Consider the following 23,858-nt stretch of genomic DNA (forward strand, 5'->3'; position numbering starts at 1 on the left):
TTTGGTTTCCTCTTGCCTGATAGAATGAGTTGGGAAGTATTCTCTTCTACTTTTTGGAGAAGTGTGTAGTCTAGTTTTAACAGCAGCACAATATCTCAGTGAGTGGGTATATTTAACTAGTTCCTTATCTAGGATCTTTGCATATAACAATGCTGCACTGACATCAGCTATACAGACAAGTATCTCTGTAGTTTTTAGGTCAAAGTGTGTATTTTAAATTTTGATAGATATTGGTAATCTGGTCTCTAAAAAGTTACACGCTACTGTTTTCATTTAAATAACCTTTACTGTTATCTAAGGAAGTATGGTGTACCTGTGTGTGTGTGTGTACGTACGTGTATTTGTGTTGCATGTGTTTACAAATAATCAGGAAGTCTTTGGATCTGACCTGGACTTTGGTACTTCTTAGGTGGAGCAGGGCATGTCAAAACTCATTCAATTTCTCTCCTTTCCTCCCTGAGATCTATTTAGGGTTAGTGACAAGTCCTCTAAGTGCTTCCAGATTTTTGGACATCTGCTGAACCCTAGGATAAGTGGTGGGAGACCTGGTCTGCAGTTGGTAAACAGGGTCAAAAGGCAAGTTAGAAGATTTGGATGGGGGCAAGGGAACAATGCAGCTTCTGTTGTCTCTACCCTTCTTGTAATAATACCCAACAAATTCTAGATTGCAGAAAAACTGACTTAAATGGGGAAAAGCATCAGTCTCCATTAGCATCCTTCAATGCACAGAGGCTGTTCCGCTGTGAAGGGACAGGGTCCTGAGTAACTTGCAGCTAGCTGTGGGGTACATGGAGCAATGCGTACTTCCTGCCCTGAAAATGAAGTACAAACATGAGAAGAAATATGTGGTTGGAGAAATAAAGCCCAAAGAAGCCAGTGGTAGATTTGTGCTATTTTTATTACATTCAAGATCAGAAAATTCAAAAGTAAAACCTTGCCTATTTTCTTCTTTGAAGATCAGACCTATCTGGTTTATTTAATATTGACATTCACCACAGCTCCAGGAAATTAAACTGAACCTTTAGAAGGTATCGCATAAGGACCTGGTTGGGGTTATAGACAATAAATTCATTGTAGTTGAGGGTATAACCCTCTGGATTCAGAATTCCTGTATCACTTGCTGGTCCTAAGGGTACCGTACTCCCATTCCTGCCAAATGGAAAAAAGTGTGTCAATATCTGCTTCTGGGTCAGAAGTCAGAATATAGAAAGTAGAGAGTCTTATCTGGCCAAAAGAAGTTTTCTGGCCTTATAGGCTCTGAGTACTCACAGGGTGATGAAGGAGGCAGGACTGGGAGCCATCTTGCCCAGTCCCTTGGTGCTGTGTTTGCCCTGAAGTAATCTTTCTGCCTCAGGATTGGCCTCCAGTAGCTCATTACACTGACCCAGAGCGACCTGCAAAGCAAAAGATCTTTAAACACCCACATCCTACTGAGAACCGGATGGCTCTAAGGTCAAACAGAAAAATCCCATCGGTACTTTCTTCCCCTCCTCCTGCAGAGGAATGGAATGGAAATTGCCCTTGGCTCCCCTCTCAAGTTCTCCCAGATGAACCTCTTGGTTCTGGAGTCACACTTTTCTCTCTGGAAAAACATGAACTAATAATAAGCTAAAGATCATAAATATGTTCATCTTACTTCTGATAAAAGCAGCAGTCCAGTATCCTTTACTCGAGAAGCAAAGCAGTAATTGGCACTCTTAGAAGACATGTCGGCAAAGTAGATTCCTTTCCCAAACTGAAATATATAAACAAACTTAATCCACTGTGTTAGAAAGGAGGCCCGTATCACTGACCCTGTGTTTCCATGATCTTAAACACATTATAGACATTTCTCCATTTCCCCCTGCAATTCTTTTCCAGAGAAGCAGGTGTATTGGTGAGTCTCTGCTTTCTGAGGGGGCAGAAGGGATATCTTTAGGAATTTAAAGAAAGAGGGACATAGTAAGAAATGTCATAGGGTGTGAAAAAAAAATATGTCAGGGTTATCAGTGAGCTGGTTTAATTCTTGGGAAGGGTACAACCGAATCCTAATCTAAAAAAAAAAACGGGGGGGGGGGCGGGGAGAAGGACTGAGAAAATTATTGTATCCTTTATCCTTGTGCCTCCTTCCAGGATTCAATTTCTACTCACCATGTAACCTGTGATGGGAGCCTCAGGTGGGGCAATTCGAAGCCCGTGGCTCAGGATTCCCACCCAGTTACTAAGCCTGGAACCATGCCACAGCAGCATCCTAGGGAAAAGCCACTATTATGGTACTCTCTTGCTCTCCAGCAGAGATAGGCCATAAGCATAAAAAAGCCATTTTCTGGAAGTCCCATAACTGCACTTCAGGCAAGGGAATGTCTTCCCAAACCCAAAGCTAAACTGAACCTGTTATGAAGGTCCTCTCTGAAGGCTTCTTTTTCACCCTCCTTCTCCACTTCAAAAACATCCAGTAAGGTCATGGTATAGTCTGTGTGTGTGGGAGCATGAGTAGACTGCAGGTACTGGGAAATCACCTGTGAAAAGAAAGAAATGGCTGGTATGGACTCTACCAAGAGACCAGACTGAGCTGAAGAACCTCAGGGCTTCTGGTAAAAACTGGCAGACTTTCTGCTCCCTAATGGTCTCACAAGACAGTGAGAAAGAGCTCTACCTTCTCCCATTCCTGGTAGATTGAGATTCAGCTCTATATAAAAGTTTGCTCTTGGGCAACCCTCTCAGGTCCCTTCTTTCTTCGGGAGCTTTGTACTATCACTCAATAAACCTTTCTTCCTGCTCACAAAAAAAAAAAAAAAAAAAAAAAAAAGCTTGTTTTTAACCAGAAGTAGCCACAGAACAGTGGTGTTAAGAGGATGGGTCTTAAAGGTAGGAAAATAAATGATCATTTTTCTTACTTTGAACTCATAACTTTCATGGTCTAGAGGGCGCAAGGCACAATGTAGTTTTCTATAGTGTTGGTCGAGTGGGTGTTCTGGGCTTTGCAGCTCTGTCTTCACCAGCTTAATGGCAATTTCAATGTCTCCCAAAGCCTGGCAAGATGAGATACAGGATCAGTGTGTAGGGACTTGGAACCAGAGAGTAATACTTCCCAATCCACACATGTCTCACCTCTAGTAGTTGGACTTTGTCCGATAGTTCTTTCTCTGTCCGGATTAATGGAGGGGTACAGAGTCTAAGGACAGAAATATAATCCATAATCAGTTCTCTAACGGGTGGCCAAAGGCACATGACTAAAAGTAACAGACTAAAGATAAAACAAACACACTGTATAGATTTTGACATCTGAGACTAGAAATGAAATTCTTTTTTATGGGTTCCCTTAATATACCTATATACACAGCTTTATAATTTTGAAAACGATCACTGCAAGTTCAGTTACTATCCCTCACCATACAGTTGACCCCCTTCACCCATTTCACTCACCCCCAACCCCTTTCCTGTCTGTTCTCTGTATCTATGATTTTTTTTTTTAAGATTTTATTTATTTATTTGACAGAGAGAGACAGTGGGAGAGGGAACACAAGCAGGCGGAGTGGGAGAGGGAGAAGCAGGCTCCCCACGGAGCAGGGAGCCCGATGTGGGACTTGATCCCAGGACCCTGGGATCATGACCTGAGCCGAAGGCAGACGCTTGATGACTAAGCCACCCAGGTGCCCCTATGAATTTTTGTTTTGTTTTTTTAGAATCCACATGAGTGAAGTCATATGGTATTTGTTTTTTTCTGTTGGCTTATTTTGCTTAGCATAATACCATCAAGATCCATCCAACCACGTTGTTGCAAATGGCAAGACTTCAGTCTTTTTTATGGCTGAGTAATATTCCATTATATATATATACACCACTTCTTTATCCATTCATCTGTAATGAACACTTAGGTTGTTTCCATATCTTGGCTACTGTAAATAATGCTGCAATGAACAAAGGGATGCATATCTTTTCGAATTTGTGTTTTCATATTTTTCAGATAAATATCCAGAAGTGGAATGGCTGGGTCATATGGTAGTTCTAGTCTTAATTCTTTGAGGAATCTCCATACTGTTTCCTATAGTGGCTGTGCTAGTTTACAATTCTACCAGTAGTATATAAGAGTTCCCTTTCCTCCACATCCTCTCCAACCCTTGTTATACCTTGTTTTTGATAATAGCCAAATCTTGTTTTTTAAGTAAGATATATCAACATCAATAAGGAGCAGCTTGGATATAGTACTGCCTAGAAACAGAAGTAAACCTGCTGACTACTCAGGGTTATTTTTAGGTCACAGAGCTCTATAAAGCGATAAAAAAATAAAAACAAGAATAAGCATCAGAATATAGAATCAACAAAGATAAAATGTATTTTATATGCCTACTATCATTTGAATAGGAAATAGGGAGTTTTATGCCTGAAGCTATTTTACTTGTTGGTTGGATATCTAGACCAAATATTTTCTCTTGGTAACTTCTACTCGGTCAGAAACTATGGTTATAATCAGGCCAGGAGAGTGCATCCCAAACTTCTAAGTTGACTACATAGGCTATCTATAAATCATTTTGGCTCTGTGTCTATCCAACATGATCATTTCATTAGAAATGAGAGTAAAAAGACTATAGTTGCTAGAGTGATGTAGATGGATATAGTTAGGTAGAAGACCAAAGAGAAGTAACAGCACAGGCCTTACCCAAAGTCATGTGGGATTCTGGTGTAGAATTCATTGCAAGCTTCCATGAGAGCTCGTCCATGCTGGCCAGCCCGAATACAGTCCTCAATCTTCTTAAGAGATTGGTAGCCTGCCTTGATTTGTGCCACTGTCAGCTTCCCTGCAGGCCCAGCCAGAGATCATCAGACCCCACAACTAGGGTTCTATCCCGAAAACTGTACTCATGTGCCTACCCGACAAAGACTCTCACCTTTCAACTCTCAAAACAGCTTCTCCTCCCCCACACTACCTCTCACCCCAGATCTCCTTTTTTTTCATTCACAATATTAGCAAGCTTTAAATCATGAAGGTGATGAAAGATCCTATTAAAGGAACTAGGAAATACAAAGAGAGAATGTGGGATAGAATCTGAAGTCCTACCGAGTGGGGCTTTCTTGGTGTCATATTTCATTTCTACCATCATCTCTTCCATGGCCTGGACATTACAGATCAACTCTATCAGCTTCTGCACACGAAGATCTAGCTGTGATTCTGGTTTCAAAGGGGAGCTGAGAGATTCCTTTTTTGATTCTTCTTCACTCTACAGCCAAAAAAAAAAAGGAATTACAAAATCTGGAAGGATCTATTTTAAGGTCCCTGCAAGGTCTGGCTCTACAATATCCCTGGCCGGTGAACACCAATCAACTCCTGCTTGAACACAGGCTCATTCCATGTTAACCTAGTTAGAGTACTTGATGTGATTCCACCTTCAGGTCCTCCATGTGCCTCCCATAGTTAAACTCCTGGAACAAGTCTAAAAGGCTCTCCTAATGTGTTGTTAAGTATGTAAAGACAGCTACTATGTCTCAGATCTTCTCATCTTAAAAAGACTAAGATTTTTACATTTGCCCGATACTGTAGGTGACAGTTTTCAGCATCCTGGTTGCAATTCAATTTGTTGAAATTAACCTTTTACAATGTGGTATATAACCAGAAGTGAAGACAACTTTAAGTGCCGTTTCATCAGTGTGACTATATATTACTCCTCTCTTGATCCATACACTAAACTTCTGGAAATAGGACCAAAGAAAAGAACTGTATTAAATAATAGAGACTAGGTGCGCCTGAGTGGCTCAGCCGTTAAGCGTCTGCCTTCAGCTCGGGTCGTGATCCCAGGGTTCTGGGATCGAGCCCCGCATCGGGCTCCCTGCTCGGCGGGAAGCCTGCCTCTCCCTCTCCCACCCTGCTTGTGTTCCCTCTCTCGCTGTGTCTCTTTCTGTCAAATAAATAAATAAAATCTTTAAAATTAAAAATAAATAAATAAATAATAGAGACTAGAAAGCATATTCTATCTTTAATCTACAGTCCCTTCAAGATTACAAAGATCTGTGAAAGTTGCCCCTGAGGGAATTGTTACCTTTACTTAGGTGGGAAATAGCAAGACGCAAGATACCCTGATCTGTTCTAGTCTGGGACCTGATCTAAGCCATTCTGCTAGACTTCACCTTGGTTCAGAGGAAGTAGTTTTCTCCCCAAATGTATAGCCAGAGTTTACCTGAGTATTGGTGGTATAGTCCATTTCTAGCATATCATATTTTCCAGGCACCTTCTCAAACTTCTCACGATCCTCCCAATTGTTTTTTGTTTTGTCAAGGAATCTGTGGGATCCACAATAGGGAGAAAATCTTACAAATAAGGGTCTACTACTAGGAATGGGCTTCTAATTGTTTCTTTAGAACATCTCCAAACGATTTCTTTTTTTCCCCCAACTATTTCTTAGAACTCTTATATCTGACTTCCCAAAAATCTGGATTCTAAATTAGGACCCTGAATGAAAACAAAAAAAGCTCTGGAGTCAATGGGAACAAAAAATGGGAAAAAAGGACTCTTGAGCTTCCCAAAGGCCCCCAAATACCACAAAAGCCTTTGAGATTTTAGACAAAAGACCCCTTTCTAATCCCTTTCTCTGGAAGATTCCCAGAGACCAGAAAGCTCTGCCTCCATATCATAGTGAAAGAAGTTTTAAAACTCTAACTGAATATTCTCATCCCATCCACTTTTCCCAAATTTCCTTAATTGTTGGTCATGTGCTAAGTATTAGATTGTTCTGTTTTTAGTCAATTTCAAGGTTCCAGGTGATGTAATCACTAACTAAGGATGCAGTTTGGTGTCCCAGTCATAGAATGTCACGGTGGAAATACATTAACATCGAGGCCAAACCACACTTATTATAAAATTCTTAAAGAAGATACATCCAAGAAGAATGGTATTTTTTTGGTACTCATTTCTTTCTTTCTTTTTTTAAGATTTTTATTTATTTATTGAGAGAGAGAGAGAGAATGGTAGAGAGAGAGAGCATGAGGGGGAAGAAGGTCAGAGGGAGAAGCAGACTCCCCGCGGAGCAGGGAGCCCGATGCGGGACTCGATCCCGGGACTCCAGGATCATGACCTGAGCCGAAGGCAGTCGCTCAACCGACCGAGCCACCCAGGAGCCCTTGGTACTCATTTCTTAGCACTCACTTCTTCTGAAAGATTTCCTTGGCTTTGCTGAGGTCCCCTGAACAAGCCACCAAGTTGTGCTGCCCCATTTTCCCAACTGCAAAGCAAATGCCACACATAAGATGGTTTCCTGCCTCCCAATCCAAGTAGAATTTTCCCAAGTAATAAGCCAGCTCTCTAAGGTCTCCTTGCTTAGTATCTGACAAATGGGCAGGAAGGGGAGAGGGAAATTACGATAAATGGGCCCAGGAAACTGATCCTGTTGATATTAGTTACCTCTAACTGCCACAGTCCCGGAGCAGCATTAGCAGACCAAATGCAGGACACTTCCCAGCCTCAACAGGCTGCTCTTAGTTTCTCCAGTGGGAACTTCCTAATGAAGATGCTCGCTATTTCCCATTTGCAAGCCCCTCCCAGGTTATAAAGCCTCCATTCCACCAATTTAAACCCAGAGGATCTTCTGGTTACTCACTAACCTGTTTCTGCCTTTCTGTATGACAAATTAGAAAATCCATAATAAGAGTCATTACCTCGGCCCCATCTCATCCAAACGCTGAAGTGCCTCTGGGCATCATCTTCTAACAGCTGAATCAAATAGTACTTGTTGTTGTTGAACTGAAGGTTGGTCTATGGTAAGAGAAATACGAACATAAGAGAGAGGTTTACAAATGGAAGCCACATAAACTGATGTCTTCCTTGGTCACAGGTACCAGTAACTGCTGTAAGAAGACTACTATAAGGCTAGTACCAGGGACTTCAGAATTAAAGATACGGGCACTGGGGTACTCTCATCAGTAAGTACCAAGAAAAAAATTCCCACACATAGAACAGTTCCTCCCCGTACCTGATTTAGCATGACATAATAGACATCATTCCCTTCACAGTACACATGGGCCTAGAGAGAGAAGGAAAACACTGACGTTAGTATAGTCTCAGTCCTCATGAGATCCTTAGTCATGCTCTAAATTTTATTGTCTCAAGGTGTCATTCTCCAGCACTACCAATATCTACCTTCCAGGGAAAGAACTGCAAAGGGATGTTCTTCTACACATAACATGTTATTCCTATAACGAAAACATGTTGCTTTTTTTTGTAATTACAGAAAAACAAATGATTCTAACAGTTAAAGGAAACCTGCTCCAAAGGAAGCCTTTCTTCTGTATTCTTCAAATCGTTTTCACATTTATCAGTAACTCATGCCATACCAGAGCACAGTTTCTCATTAGAACAAAGATGGTTCTTCCTTGATAATGGCATAATTTGCTAACTGAGAAAGAGAATGAGGTGTGGAAAGCTGATGACAACCCCAGAAGTTAAAAAACACCCTGATTATTAACACCAAACTCCACCACTCCCATATGTTAGCCTTGGAGACAATCACTAGTAGTATTTTGGAGAGGACTCCTAAAATGAATAGTAGCAGTGTTCTGGACAGGAATCCCAGTAGCAAAAGAACATCTGCTCTCTGAGAAATCGATAGGCAAAGGAGTCTCTCACCTTCCCCACCTTGGCTGTGCACTCAGGGTCCACGGGAACTTTGCCCTTTAACAGCAAGGTCTTCACAGACTCTGAAGGAAGACAGATACGTACTACAGCTACTTGTATGGGAATCAAAAACAGTTATAATAATAAAGTTATAATAAAGTTCATAACGAACTTTACCCTTCCCAAGCAATCCTGATCTGTCCAGGTCTCAATCTGTCTAAACTACATGAAACTGAAGATTCTGAGAAAGGAGATTTGTACTGTGGTATGCCCAAAGGATAGAAAATTATATCTTCAAGAAAGGAAGAAGTAAGAGTTGAAAGAACAAGGCATCCCTTGCCCTCACCCCTCCCATAGACAATCCTGCTAGGCCATATCCTTCCTGGCCTACCACTTGAAGCTGACCTTGCTTGTCTTCTGTCCTGTCGTTATTGGCCTCTCCTCCAGTCACAGGCTCCTTTTTCACCCCCTGCCTCTGGCATCTTCGAGTCTTCTTTGCAGGAGGAGGATCTTCTATAGCCGTGCTGCCATTATGAACTCTTCCAGCTTCATTTAATGCTACAGAAGCCATGGGCACGAAGAATGGGCAAAGAATCAAAAGAAAGAGTACCCACTGAACACAATCCTTTGAAAAAACATCATCTTTTTAAAGAAATGGTTCAAGATGGTTTTGTAAATTTACAAAGAAATAATAACTGCCATGCCACTGTTTTTGACAATAGTCAGAAATCACTTCCTAAATTGCAATTCTAGCCAAATTAAAATAAAATGAAATAAAATAAAATGGAGCCCCAGGGCTCTTGTGAGCCCATAGCCTGAGGCATGAGTGTCAGACTGCTTATCTCTGTTTACTTGTGCCCTCAAACTTTCCCAATACCTATCTTCAAACTACCTAAGGTGGTATGAGATAATGGTTAATAGAGTGCTCTGGAATCTGTCTCTAGTTTAGAGCCTAGCCCTGTCTCCAACAGCTGTGGAAACTTGTAGAAGTTATTTCATCTCTTTGTACCTCTGTTGCCCCAACTGTAAAATCCAGAGGATGACAAAATACTACCTAATTTATAGGATGGACCTACACATTTGTAGGATGGATGCATTTAAGAACATAACACACAGAGTATAATACTCATCAATTCTAAGACCTGAATTTTACTATCTTTGAAACTGGGATGCACTTACAATGGATGACATATAAACAATGAAACACGTTTTAATTGGAAGCATTTTCTCCTTTCCTAGTTATACATAAAATAATAATGCATCTTACAATAAATTTTTTTAAATTGGATAACATTAAGTATTTAAAATACTGCTGGCACTGTGTTAGTTACTACAGGTCCACCAGTCCTTATACACAATTCTGTAATCCAAAAAGCTCTGAAAACCGAAATTTAAAAAGTTTAGCACCTAAACTAGCTTGATAGCCAAGGGCGGGTCGGGGGGCGACGGAAGGGGAGGGGCTAGAGCAGAGGGCCCCGTTCCCCTTCAGACTCGTCGCCCCGCAGCGTTCGCCCCCTACAATGTGCACCGAACCTCGGGCCCCGCCGCTGCGCGTCCCCCGCCGTCGGGCAGCCATGGAGCCGGAACGTTCCCGTCAGCAAGCCTCCCCCAAGAACTGTCCACCTGGAGTCACAGGGCGGGAACACAGCGCGCGTGCGTGCGTCCTGAGATGACACGTACAAGGGACAGGGGAGGTACTCCCCGCGATATTTGCATGTTGCTATGTATTGTGGGAAGTCACCATAACTGATAAATGCATTTAGTTGAGGGGGCTTTATAAGTGCTCTTTGGGGCCACCGTTTCCCATAGGGCGGAGGGAAGCTCATCGCTGGGGCCACGAGCTGAGTGCCTTCTGTCACTCTACCCCATGTCCCCTGGGAAGGTCTGAGACTAGGGCCATAAAGCGACCCTAACAGGGTCCTCCCTGAGTTTCGGGGAGGTGAGTTCCCAGAGAACGGGGCTCCGCGCGAGGGCAGACTTGGGCAGGAGATGCCATGAACCCCACCCTTTGGGGCGGGGCCTGGCGGATGCCTCCTTAGCCGGAGCTTGGAACAGACTCACGGCCAGCGAAGTGAGTTCAATGGCTGAGGTGAGGTACCCTCCTCGGGGGCCTCATAACCCAATTCAGACTACTCTCCCCCGCCCTCTTTTGAAGAAAAGCTGAGGACAAGAAGGAGCTTACGAATCCAGGAACGCGTAAAAGGCCACAGGAAAATGCAGAGCCGAGGGGAGAATGCAAGCAAGAAAGGGTAAGGGAAACTTGGAGAATGCTAATGATCTTGGGAGACGTTGAAGACAGAGAAACTCAGAATGGGGTGGTAGCAGCGCACTTAACAAGCAGGCCTCTGTCTCAACCACCGAGAACCCCTGAACCTGAGGGCCTGCATTTGGACCGACCTTGAGGTAAGGAAGGGGTCTCTTAAGACACTGAGTAAGAGAAAAATATTGATAAATTTGATTTCTTAAAATTAGAGTTCTGTTTATAAAAACAAAATTTAGAAAGACGAAAACAAAATTCTTATTGTTTGTATGTGGTTTGGTTGTGAATATAAAAAAAATCCAGAAGAAACTACAAGGTAAACTTTTTAACTCATTAGAGAGGTTTAACAAGGATGATAGAAAATAACATATAAGAATAAATTGCTCTTTATAATGGAGCCTCAAATTTTAAGAAATGATAGCATTTAATATAACATCAAAGTCTATCAAATACTTGGAAATAAATTTGACAAAATATAGGTGCTCAGCAAATGTTTGCTGGACTGGATCAGATTAGTTATTTCTTTCCTTGGTAGGTCAACATCTGTTGCATCTAATTTAATTATGGCACAAATAAGCTAGACTGGTCTAAAAAGCATTAATTTGGAGGTAGGAAAATGTAGTAAAAATGGAAAATTTGTTAAAAATACTTTTAGAGCTTTGTGTACTAGACAGAGTTTTAAGTGCTTTAACATGTATAACATCATATAATCTTCAAGTTTATAATACCTAGAATTTATTTGGTGATTACTATGCTACGAGCTTTACAAACATTATTTAATTCTCACGACAACCCTGTAGGGTAAGCATTATTATTGTCCCCATTTTATGCTAAGGAAGCTGAGCTTTAGAAAAATGTAAGTAATTTATTCAAGCTCACATAGTATATTAGTTTACTAGGGCTGCCATAACTGTCATAGACTGGGTGGCTCAAACAACAGAAATTTATTTTCTTAATTCTGGAAGCTAGAAATCCAAGATAAGGGTGTCTACAATGTAGGTTTCTTCTTTTCCTTTTTTTTAAATTTAAATTTTTAATTAAAAAAGATTTATTTATGTATTTATTTATTTATTTGAGAGAGGAGAGAGAGTGAGCACAAGCAGGGGGAGCGGCAGAGGGAGAGGGAGAAGCAGACCCTTTGCTGTGCGGGGAGCCTGATGTGGGCTCCATCCCAGGACCCCTGGATCATGACATGAGCTGAAGTCAGATGTTTAACAGGTTGAACCACCCAGGCGCCCTTAGGTTTCTTCTAAGGCCTCTCTCCTCTCTCCTTGGATTGCAGATTGCTGTCTTCTTCCCTGTCTTCCCATGCATTGTCCTCCCTCTGTGTTTGTCTATGTCCTAATCTTGTCTCCTTATGAGGACACGTGATACTTGTTGAAGACCCACTCATACGACCTATTTTAGCTTAGTTACTTCTTTAAAGGCCCTACCTCCAAATACAGTCACATTTTGAGCTCCTGATGGGTTAAAACATATACATTTTTTTGGTGGGGGTACACAATTCAGCTCATGACACACAGTTCATAAGAGGCAGGACAGATTTAGGTAACTCCAAAATTTGTTCTTATCCACTAAGCTATTGTATTCGTCAAGTTTCTTGGCAGTAATTATCATCCCACACATATTTTTTAAAATTTATTTTTATTTTTTCTTCTCTTTATTTAGTTGTGTGTGTGTTTTTTTTTTTATGGTGATCAGAGTGAGAATTCTGAAATATATTTTTGAAGATACAACTTCCTATACTCAGATACAAAGTAAACGTAATTAAAATGGTATTTTTTCTTATTAACATATATTGTATTATTTGATTCAGGGGTACAGGTCTGTGATTCATCAGTCTTACACAATTCAGTGTGCTCACCATAGTACATACCCTCCCCAATGTCCATCACCCAGCCACCCCATCCCTCTCACCCCCCACCACTCCAGCAACCTTCAGTTTGTTTCCTGAGATTAGGAGTCTCTTATGGTTTGTCTCCCTCTCTGGTTTCATCTTGTTTCATTTTTCCCTCCCTTCCCCTATGATCCTCTGTCTTGTTTCTCAAATTCCCCATATCAGTGAGATCATATGATACCTGTCTTTCTCTGATTGAGTTATTTCACTTAGCATAATACCCTCTAGTTCCATTCACGTCATTGCAGATGGCAAGATTTCATTTTTTTGAAGGCTGCATAATATTCCATTGTATATATATACACCACTTCTTCTTTATCCATTCATCTGTTGATGGACATCTAGGCTCTTTCCATAGTTTGGCTATTGTGGACATTGCGACTATAAACATTGGGGTCCACGTACCCCTTTGGATCCCTACATTTGTATCTTGGGGGTAAATACCCAGTAGTGCAATTGCTGGGTCGTAGGGTAGCTCTATTTTCAACTTTTTGAGGAACCTCCATACTGTTTTCCAGGTGGCTGCACCAGCTTGCATTCCCAACAGTGTAGGAAGGCTCCCCTTTCTCTGAATCCTCGCCAACATCTGTCGTTTCCTGATTTGTTAATTTTAGCCATTCTGACTGGTGTGAGGTGGTATCTTATTGAGGTTTTGATTTGGATTTCCCTGATGCTAAGTGATGTTGAGTGCTTTTTCATGTGTCTGTTGGCCATTTGGATGTCTTCTTTGCAGAAATGGCTGTACATGTCTTCTGCTCATTTCTTGATTGGATTATTTGTTCTTTGGGTGTTGAGTTTGGTAGTTCTTTATAGATTTTGGATACTAGCCCTTTATCTGATATGGCATTTGCAAATATCTTCTCCCATTCTGTCAGTTGTCTTTTGGTTTTGTTGACTGTTTCCTTTGCTGTGCAAAAGCATTTTATCTTGATGAAGCCCCGATAGTTCATTTTTGCCCTTGCTTCCCTTGCCTTTGGCGATATTTCTGGGAGGAATTTGCTGCGGCTGAGGTCGAAGAGGTTGCTGCCTGTGTTCTCCTTTAGGATTTTGATGGATTCCTGTCTCACATTTCGATCTTTCATCCATTTTGAGTCTATTTTTGTGTGTGTAAGGAAATGGTCCAGTTTCATTCTTTTGCATGTGGCTATCCAATTTTCCCAACACCATTTGTTGAAGAGACTGTCTTTTTGCCATTGGACATTCTTTCCTGCTTTGTTGAAGATTAGTTGACCATAGAGTTGATGGTCCCTTTCTGGGCTCTCTATTCTGTTCCATTGATCTATGTGTCTGTTTTTGTGCCAGTACCATACTGTCTTGATGATGACAGCTTTGTAATAGAGCTGGAAGTCTGGAATTGTGATGCCGCCAGCTTTGCTTTTCTTTTTCAACATTCCTCTGGCTATTCAGGGTCTTTTCTGGTTCCATACAAATTTTAGGATTATTTGTTCCATTTCTTTGAAAAAAGTTGATGGTATTTTGATAGGGATTGCATTAAAAGTGTAGATTGCTCTAGGTAGCGTTGACTTCTTCACAATATTTGTTCTTCCAGTCCATGAGCATGGAACGTTTTTCCATTTCTTTCTGTCTTCCTCAATTTCTTTCATGAGTATTCTATAGTTTTCTGAGTACAGATTCTTTGCCTCTTTGGTTAGATTTATTCCTAGGTATCTTATGGTTTTGGGTGCAATTGTAAATGGGATTGACTCCTTAATTTCTCTTTCTTCTGTCTTGTTGATGTACAGAAATGCCACTGATATCTGTGCATTGATTTTATATCCTGCCACTTTACTGGATTCCTGTATGAGTTCTAGCAGTTTTGGGGTGCAATCTTTTGGGTTTTCCACATAAGGTATCATATCATCTGCAAAAAGTGAGAGTTGGGGTGCTTGGGTGGCTCAGTCTTTAAGTGTCTGCCTTCTTCGGCTCAGGTCATGATCCCAGGGTTCTAGGATCGAGCCCCACATTGGTCTCCCTGCTCAGCGGGAAGCCTGCTTCTCTCTCTCCCACTCTGCCTGCTTGTGTTCCTGCTCTCTCTCTCTTTTTCTCTCTGTCTATTTATAAATAAATAAAATCTTTTTAAAAAAAGAAAAGTGAGAGTTTGACTTCTTCTTTGCCAATTCGGATGCCTTTATTTCTTTTTGTTGTCTGATTGCTGAGGCTAGGACTTCTAGCACTATGTTGAATATCAGTGGTGATAGTGGCCATCCCTGCCGTGTTCCTGACCTTAGGGGAAAAGCTGTCAGTTTTTCCCCACTGAGTATGATACTTGCTGTGGGTTTTTCATAGATGGCTTTTATGATATTGAGGTATGTACCCTCTATCCCTATACTCTGAAGAGTTTTGATCAAGAAAGGATGCTGTCCTTTGTCAAATGCTTTTTCTGCATCTATTGAGAGGACCATATGGTTCTTGTTCTTTTTTTTTATTAATGTATTGTATACATTGATTGATTTGCAGATGTTGAACCAACCTTGCAGCCCAGGAATAAATCCCACTAGTTGTGGTGAATAATCCTTTTAATGTACTGTTGGATCCTATTGGCTAGTATTTTGGTGAGAATTTTTGCATCCATGTTCATCAGGGATATTGGTTTGTAGTTCTCCTTTTTGATGGAGTCTTTGTCTGGTTTTGGAATCAAGGCAATGGTGGCCTCATAAAACGAGTTTGGAAGTAGTCCTTCCATTTCTATTTTTTGGAACAGTTTCAGAAGAATAGTATTAATTCTTCTTTAAATGTTTCGTAGAATTCCTCGGGGAAGCCATCTGCCCTGGGCTCTTGTTTGTTGGGAGATTTTTGATTACTGCTTCAGTTTCCTTAGTGGTTATGGGTCTGTTCAGGTTTTCTCTTTCTTCTTGGTTCAGTTTTGGTAGTTTATACTTCTCTAGGAATGTATCCATTTCTTCCAGATTATCTAATTTGTTGGCATATAGTTGCTCATAATATGTTCTTATAATTGTTTGTATTTCTTTGGTGTTTGTTGTGATCTCTCCTCTTTCATTCATAATTTTATTTATTCAGGTCCTTTCTCTTTTCTTTTTGATAAGTCTGGCCATGGGTTTATCAATCTAATTAATTCTTTCAAAGAACCAACTCCTAGCTTCGTTGATCTGTTCTACTCTTCTACTGTTCTTTCTAATTCATTGATTTCTTCTCTGATCTTTATTATTTCTCTTCTCCTGCTGGGTTTAGGCTTTATTTGCTGATCTTTCTCCAGCTCCTTTGGGAGTAGGGTTAAGTCGTGTATTTGAGACCTTTCTTGTTTCTTGAGAAAGGCTTTTATTGCTATATATTTTCCTCTTACGACCACCTTTGCTGCATCCCAAAGATTTTGAACAGTTGTGTTTTCATTTTCATTTGTTTCCATGAATCTTTAATTCCTGAGTCTTCTTTAATTTCCTGGTTGACCCATTCATTCTTTAGTAGGATGCTCTTTAGCCTCCAGGTATTTGAGTTCTTCCCAACTTTCCTCTTGTGATTGAATTCTAGTTTCAAAGCACTGTTGTCTAAAAATATTCAGGGAATGATCCCAATCTTTTGGTACCAGTTGAGACCTGATTTGTGACCCAGGATGTGATCTATACTGGAGAATGTTCCATGGGCACTAGAGAAGAATGTGTATTCTGTTGCTTTGGGATGGAATGTTCTGAATATATCTGTGAAGTCCATCCGGTACAGTGTGTCATTTAAAGTCTTTATTTCCTTGTTGATCTTTTGCTTAGATGATCTGTCCATTTCAGTGAGGGGGTTGTTAAAGTCCCCTACTATTATTGTGTTATTGTCAATGTGTTTCTTTGATTTTGTTATTAATTGGCTTATATATTTGGCTGCTCCTATGTTAGGGGCATAGATATTTACAATTGTTAGATCTTGTTGTTGGATAGACCCTTTAAGTATGATGTAGTGTTCTTTCCTCATCTCTTATTATAGTCTTTGTTTTAAAATCTAATTTGTCTGATATAAGGATTGCCACCCCAGCTTTCTTTTGGTGTCCATTAGCATGGTAAATTGTTTTCCACCCCCTCACTCTCAATCTGGGGGTGTCTTTGGGTCTAAAATTAGTCTCTTGAAGACAGCATATCGATGGGTCTTGTTTTTTTTTATCCAATCTGATTGCCTGTGTCTTTTGATTGGGGCATTTAGCCCATTTACATTGAGGGTAACTATTGAAAGATATGAATTTAGTGCCATTGTATTGCCTGTAAGGTGACTGTTACTGTATATTGTCAGTGTTCCCTTCTGGCCTATGTTACTTTTTGGCTCTCTCTTTGCTTAGAGGACCCCTTTCAATATTTCTTGTAGGGCTGGTTTGGAGATTGCTAATTCTTTTAGTTTTTGTTTGTCCTGGAAGCTTTTTATCTCTCCTTCTATTTTCAATGACATACCTAGCTGGATATAGTATTCTTGGCTGCATATTTTTCTCGTTTAGTGCTCTGAATATATCATGTGAGTCCTTTCTGGCCTGCCAGGTCTCTGTGGATAGGTCTGCTGCCAATCTAATGTTTCTACCGTTGTAGGTTATAGACCTCTTGTTCTTAGCTACTTTCAGGATTTCTCTTTGTCTCTGAGACTTGTGAGTTTTAGTATTAGATGTCGGGATGTTGGCCTATTTTTATTGATTTTTTTTTAAAGATTTTATTTATTTATTTGAGAGAGAGAGAATGAGAGATAGAGAGCACGAGAGGGAAGAGGGTCAGAGGGAGAAGCAGACTCCCTGCTGAGCAGGGAGCCCGATGTGGGACTCGACCCCGGGACTCCAGGATCATGACCTGAGCCGAAGGCAGTCGCTTAACCAACTGAGCCACCCAGGCGCCCTATTTTTATTGATTTTGAGGTGGGTTCTCTATGCCTCCTGGATTTTGATGCCTATTTCCCTCCCCCAATTAGAGAAGTTCTGTGCTATAATTTGCTCCAATATACCTTCTGCCCCCTCTCTCTTTCCTCTTCTTCTGGGATCCCAATTATTCTAATGTTGTTTCACTTTATGGTATCACTTATCTCTCGAATTCTCCCCCCGTGATCCAGTAGTTGTTTATCTCTTTTTCTCACCTTCTTTATTCTCCATTATTTGGTCTTCTATATCAACTAATTTTCTCTTCTCCCTCATTTATCCTAGCTGTTAGAGCCTCCATTTTTTATTGCACCTCATTAACATCCTTTTTGATTTCTACTTGGTTAGATTTTAGTTCTTTCATTTCTCCAGAAAGGGATTCTCTAGTATCTTCTATGCTTCTTTTCAAGCCTAGCTAGTATCTTTTTTTTTTTAAGATTTTATTTATTTATTTGACAGAGACAGAGTTAGTGAGAGCAGGAACACAAGCAGGGGGAGTGGGAGAGGGAGAAGCAGGCTTCTCACTGAGCAGGGAGCCCAATGCTGGGCTCGATCCCAGAACTCTGGGATCATGACCTGAGCCGACGGCAGATGCTTAATGACTGAGCCCCCCAGGAGCCCCCCAGCTAGTATCTTTATAATTGTCATTCTGAACTCTAGTTCCAACATCTTACTAGTGTCTGTATTGATTAGGTCCCTGGCAGTCGGTACTACCTCTTGTTCTTTTTTTTTTGAGGTGAGTTTTTCCATCTTGTCATTTTGTCCAGAGGAGAATAGATGAATGAGAGAATAAAATGCTAACAGGGTAATAACGACCCCAGAAAAGTATACGCTAAACAAATCAGAAGAGACCCAAAACTGGGGGGGAAAGAAAGGGGAAAAAAAAAGAATATGATCAGGCTGATGAATAGAACAGAGCCACACACTAGATTTTGGGTGTATTTTGTTCTGTTGGAAGAAATTGCCTCCCAAAATTTTAAAGAAAGAAAAAGTTATATATATACAAAAATAAAGGTAAATATGATGAAGGGATAGAATATGATTGTAAAGATAAAAATTAAAAAATATTTTATTTTTTATTTTTTTAAAAGATTTTATTTATTTATTTGACAGAGAGAGACACAGCGAGAGAGGGAACACAAGCAAGGGGAGTGGGAGAGGGAGAAGCAGGCTTCCCGTGGAGCAGGGAGCCCGATGCGGGGCTTGATCCCAGGACGCTGGGATCATGACCTGAGCCGAAGGCAGATGCTTAACGACTGAGCCACCCAGGAGCCCCTAAAAATGGTTTTAAAAAAGGGATTGATAAGATAAGAAGTTGGTTGAAAAAAGAATGAAAAAAAATTAAAAAAAAGAGAGAGAGATAATGTGATCAGGAGGGGGACTAGGACAACATCATACACTAGATTTAGAGTATATTTTGGTCTGTTAGAAGAAATTGTATCCCAAAATTTTAAAGAAAGAAAAACTTATATATATACAAAATATATTTTGTCCCAAGCTCTCAGTACAGCTCTCAGTACAGCTTTGGAGGATGGGAGTGAAAATGGTGGCCTCCCAATCTCCCCTGCCTCCTCAGGAGCCAAGAACTCGGGGCCCCACTCCTCAGTGCACCCCCAGGGAAAAGCAGGCAGTCACTCCCGTCTCCCTGGTCTCCGGCCGCACTCTGTGCTCACCTGGCCTGTGACCGAGCATTTCTATCTCTGGCACCTGACTCGGTGTGGAGTCTCCAAACCCAGCAGATCTCTGCGATGCGCTCCTGCGCCGTTCCTCCCGGGGGAGGAAGGGGAGTCTCCCCGGATCTGCCGCTTGTTGGGTCCCTGCTGGAAGAGTAGTGGCCTGACTGTGGCCTGGATCATGGTTTATGGCAACCCCCGAGCTGAGAGCCCATGCCTCGGCTCCGTCTTTGTGGCCGGCTTCTAATTAAAATAGTATTAAAACATATCATCTTTAGTGGCTCAGTTGGTTAAGCAACTGCCTTCGGCTCAGGTCATGATCCTGGAGTCCTGGGATTGAGTCCCACATCGGGCTCCCTGCTCAGCAGGGAATCTGCTCCCTCTGACCCTCTTCCCTCTCGTGCTCTCTGGCTCTCATTCTCTCTCTCTCAAATAAATAAATAAAATCTTAAAAAAAAAAACAGAAGAAACTATTTAACAGAGGTGTGGTGAATGATAATTTTCTTAGGTCTTAAGCAAAGCAAGAAAAATAGGAACTTAACTTACTTGATCATATATTCTTAAAAAAGAAAATGAGGGGCGCCTGGTGGCTCAGTTGGTTAAGCATCTGCCTTTGGCGCAGGTCATGATCCCAGGGTCCTGGCATCGAGCCTCGCATCAGGCTCCCTGCTTAGCGGGAAGCCTGCTTCTCTCTCTCCCCTTACCCCTGCTTCTGCTTTCTCTTTCTCAAATAAATGGGTAGTCTTAAAAAAAAAAAAAAATTATCAAATGCCCAATGGAAAGTTACAAAGTGTTTAAAAGTTGAATTCAATGTACTTAACATGTAAAGAGCTATCTCAAAGTTATAAGAGAAACCAAATCTGTAGATAACTGGGCAGAAGATAGGAATAAATTGTACAAATATGATAAGGACATGGAAAAATTGTTCAGGTTCACATAGTATAACAATGCAAAGTATGAGTGTTAGTATTCTACAGGATAACTGGCCTACTCTCTTCAGTAAGTTATTCTTATAAGAAAATAATAATAATAACAACAGGGATTGGCACTGTTCTAGATTAAAAGAGACTTTTGAGGCATAACAACAAAATGCAGTGTTTGGTATTTGGATGTTGTTTTAAACAAGCCAGTAATAAAAATCCTTTTGGGAGCAGGAGGGTATATAGATATATGAATTGAGTATTAGATAATTTTAGGGGATTATTTATTAGATGTGACAATGTTATGGTAGTTATGATTTTTAAAAAAGTTCCTTTAAAGAAAGCATGCTGTAGTATTTTAGGGATGAAATATAATGACATCTGCAATTTGCTTTGAAATACTTCAGCCAAAAATAATCAAATGAAGACAATTGCTAAATCTATGTAACCGATGTAGAGATGTCCATTATATTCTTTTCTCTAATTTTCTGTGTGCTTAAAATTGCCATAATGCATTGAAGATATATTAAGGAAAAAATGAGTTAGTCAAAATAAGTGTAACTAAAGAGAAGAGTTAACTGCAAATCAAGACTTCATATCCTGCTAAGTGAACATTTTAGGTAGTGTTACTGATTATAATGTGATATTCCTAAGATTTATTTACATTTTCTATAATACCATAATGACAGGAAACATAGATTAATCAAGCTAAATGTAAAAGGTACATAATGGGAAAGTCTATTTCAAAAAGTAAAGTGTATGAAAAATGGATTTATGATACCCAAGAATAAACAAATAGGCCTTTAGAAATAGAAAGGGACTCTTCCTAATGACCAGTTTCGGTTTGTATCACATCGGACTGAGTAACTAGCTTCCATGCCCTGATAAGAATCATTTAGTTCATACATAAGATCTTGCAAACTTCAAATGGTTGAAACAATCTACAAATAGGTATGATTTTATTTTCTTTATTTGGATTCTGAGAAGGTATAACAGTAGTATCTAAAAAAAAATTTCTGAAATCTCAGAATGTATAAAATATATGGGGAGAAATAGCAGGAGCAGAAGAAAAATGAAGAGACAGGAGGAAGAAAAGAAAAGGGAAAAGAAGGGATAAAAAATTTTATTATTTATTTATTATTATTTTTTAAAGATTTTATTTATTTACTTGACAGAGAGAGACACAGTGAGAGAGGGAACATAAGCAGGGGGAGTGGGAAAGGGAGAGGCGGGCTTCCCGCTGAGCAGGGAGCCCGATGTGGGGCTCAATCCCAGGACCCTGGGATCATGACCTGAGCCGAAGGCAGACGCTTAATGACTGAGCCACCCAGGCGCCCCAGGATAAAAAATTTTAATAATTGGTGATACCTGGGTGGTGCAGCTGGTTAAGCCTCCAACTCTTGGTTTTGGCTCAGGTAGTGATTGAGCTCAGGGTCATGGGATTGAGCCCAGCGTGGGGCTCTGTGCTCAGTGTGGAGTCTGCTTAGAGTTTCTTTCTCCCTGTCCCTCTGCCCCTCCCAACCATGTGCTCTCTCTCTCTCTAACTCTCAAATAAATAATTAAAATAAAAAATTTTAATAATCATATTTACAGAATGTAAATGTGAGTTTACTGTTTGGTCTTGAAATTGTTATGATACTTTTTGTATGTCTTCCATGTATATACCAGCAATATTCATATTTCTCTGGCATCATAAATTTGTTCAACTTTTGGGAAACGAAATAGTAGCAAAGTTTCAGAAGACCCACAGAGCCTGACCAATGGGGCAGAAAGAGAAGAGGTGTCAGCATGGGAACTGATGGGGTAGGGTGGGCAGGGGAAGGAATTAAAGGTCCAGAGAAGAAGGAAGGAACCAGCTGAAAAGCCTGGTGAAGAAAGATTGTGATTAAGGTAGAGGGGCCTAATATTTATCCCAGGGATCTCAAGGTCAGGGATTTTATGCAAGGAGATGAGCCCTATGGAAGAATGGAAATGGGGGAAGAAAAGATGAAGAGAAATATTAAGTGCACAAGAGGGACTGAACAGAGTAGCTGCCGCAGGAGGCGACTAGAGAGGGGGATGAGAAAGGAGGTTTCTGAAAAAGGGTGATTTGGGGGGAGATTTGTTTGCTTTCTTTTACTTTTTTTTTGTTTGTTTATAATGGTAATGTCAAGAATTTGGGATAATGGGCTAAATCTGTGATACTGTATCATCTTTGTATCATTTGATAACTATAGTTATGTAACTGACATAAATTCTTCCATGAATTCAGAGAGTGTGTGGAGGGTGGGGAGATTGTTGTTTCTCAATGCCTTACTAAGAACAACATGCTTCTTACTTCCCCCAAATTACCCAAAAATACTTAGGGCTTGGGGGAGGGCTTGACTCCCACATTCATCCCCAAACACAGAGTCTAGTAAGTCCTCTACTTTATTGCTTTTCACTTACATGGTATGGCCGCACTATTTTATGGCGCTGGAATGATGATCTTGTTCAAGTAGATCATTGCATAGGTCAGTAAGGTTCTTTGAAGGCAGATGATCCCACTTGTTTAGTGCTTAGTGTGGCCCAAAACCAAAATGTCCCACTTAGAGCAACTCAGGGCTCCACATTTTTAAATGCTCTCTTGCAGGACTGTAGAGTCAGCTGATTTCAGCATCTGCAACTCAGTGGATCCAGGACCCAGATTCTTTCTTCATTCCCCTCTCCAGGAATCCAGTTTAGAGATTGCGCAGGCTTTCCTTTACAACCCCCTTAAAACACATAGGATCTGTACCTCTCTGCCTTTGTATGTCATCTTGGTATTCCAAAGCCCTTTACTAAAGTACTTTTTTCACGATGATTTCAGAAAGCCCTATACTCATCTTCTGGGGTTCCAAAATGATCCACTCATATCTCTTATTGGAGAAGAAAAAAATCTGCAATGTAACCTTGCGATTGTTAGGAAGCAGGAAATTATCAGTGAGTATAGGTCTGTAATCACAACATTTAGGAGCAAAAGCTAATTTCCATTGATTTACTTGTATCTAGAAAGAATTGTACAATGTGTAGACAAATAGAAGTGTATAAGTAAACTCATGCAAGCAGTTATTTACTTTTTCATCTCCTCTCTGTATAAGAATGAGGAATGAGCAAGGATGGAAGAACATGAATTGAGCAGGTACTATGACCAGTCATTATATACTAGACTCTTTCATCCATTCGTATATATGTTAGGGAGGTAGGTATTACTCTCCCCCATGGTATAAAGGAGGAAATTGAATCTCAGAGAGTTTAAGAAATTTATTCCAGATCATGCAGCTAGGAAGTATCTTGCAAACTATCACAGTTTATGTGAAATGTCCTAGAATATCCCTGTGCAGCATCTTGAAATAGAGATTTTCATTTGCTACTCTCTGTCAGGGTCTGAAAATTAAACTGACAGATTAACTGGAGAAAAACAGACACATTTTATTGAATTTTTAACTTACATAGGAGCCTTCACAAGAGAATGAAGACTGGAAGAAGTGACCAGGGCAGGAAACTTTTATACCTTTAGACAAAGAAACAGTAAATTTGTGAAGAATTGAGAAAAGACGAAGGAGTTTGAACTAGTGCTAGTAACTGGCCAAGAACACTAAGAAGAGGGGTGCCTGGGTGGCTCAGTCATTGAGTGTCTGCCTTCGGCTCAGGTCGTGATCCCAGGGTCCTGGGATCGAGCCCCGCATCCAGCTCCTGCTG

General features: G+C 40.6%; 1 protein-coding gene and 1 non-coding gene across 2 annotated transcripts; one reads left to right on the plus strand and one right to left on the minus strand.

Annotated features, from left to right (window-relative positions):
• Positions 1-880: 880 nt before the first annotated feature.
• PARP2 (poly(ADP-ribose) polymerase 2) lies at positions 881-10,222 on the minus strand. The gene is made up of 16 exons (XM_028119387.2): positions 10,115-10,222; positions 8,987-9,139; positions 8,594-8,664; positions 7,941-7,991; positions 7,627-7,723; positions 7,118-7,193; positions 6,153-6,255; positions 5,039-5,198; positions 4,640-4,778; positions 3,091-3,154; positions 2,877-3,011; positions 2,371-2,498; positions 2,131-2,230; positions 1,637-1,735; positions 1,270-1,394; positions 881-1,149 (listed from the first exon to the last, which is right to left on the minus strand). Exons 1-16 carry the CDS (start codon positions 10,155-10,157, stop codon positions 990-992), a joined length of 1,704 nt encoding a protein of 567 aa, XP_027975188.1. The 5' UTR covers positions 10,158-10,222; the 3' UTR covers positions 881-989.
• Positions 10,223-10,390: 168 nt separating this feature from the next.
• LOC148163929 (Nuclear RNase P) lies at positions 10,391-10,725 on the plus strand. The gene has a single exon (XR_015768655.1).
• Positions 10,726-23,858: the final 13,133 nt, after the last annotated feature.

Source organism: Eumetopias jubatus, unplaced genomic scaffold, assembly GCF_037043125.1.
Source record: "Eumetopias jubatus isolate StellerSeaLion01/CBP00866 unplaced genomic scaffold, mEumJub1_p1.0 scaffold_7, whole genome shotgun sequence".
Classification (NCBI taxonomy): Eukaryota; Metazoa; Chordata; class Mammalia; order Carnivora; family Otariidae; genus Eumetopias; species Eumetopias jubatus.

Excerpts from the sequence above, each read along its gene's own strand:
- PARP2 (XM_028119387.2), bottom strand. The coding sequence starts at position 10,157 with ATGGCTGCCCGACGGCGGGGGACGCGCAGCGGCGGGGCCCGAG. Across the intron at positions 5,199-6,152 it reads ACTATACCACCAATACTCAG|AGTGAAGAAGAATCAAAAAA; the intron begins GTAAACTCTGGC and ends TTTTGGCTGTAG. Across the intron at positions 4,779-5,038 it reads CACCAAGAAAGCCCCACTCG|GGAAGCTGACAGTGGCACAA; the intron begins GTAGGACTTCAG and ends CTGGGCCTGCAG.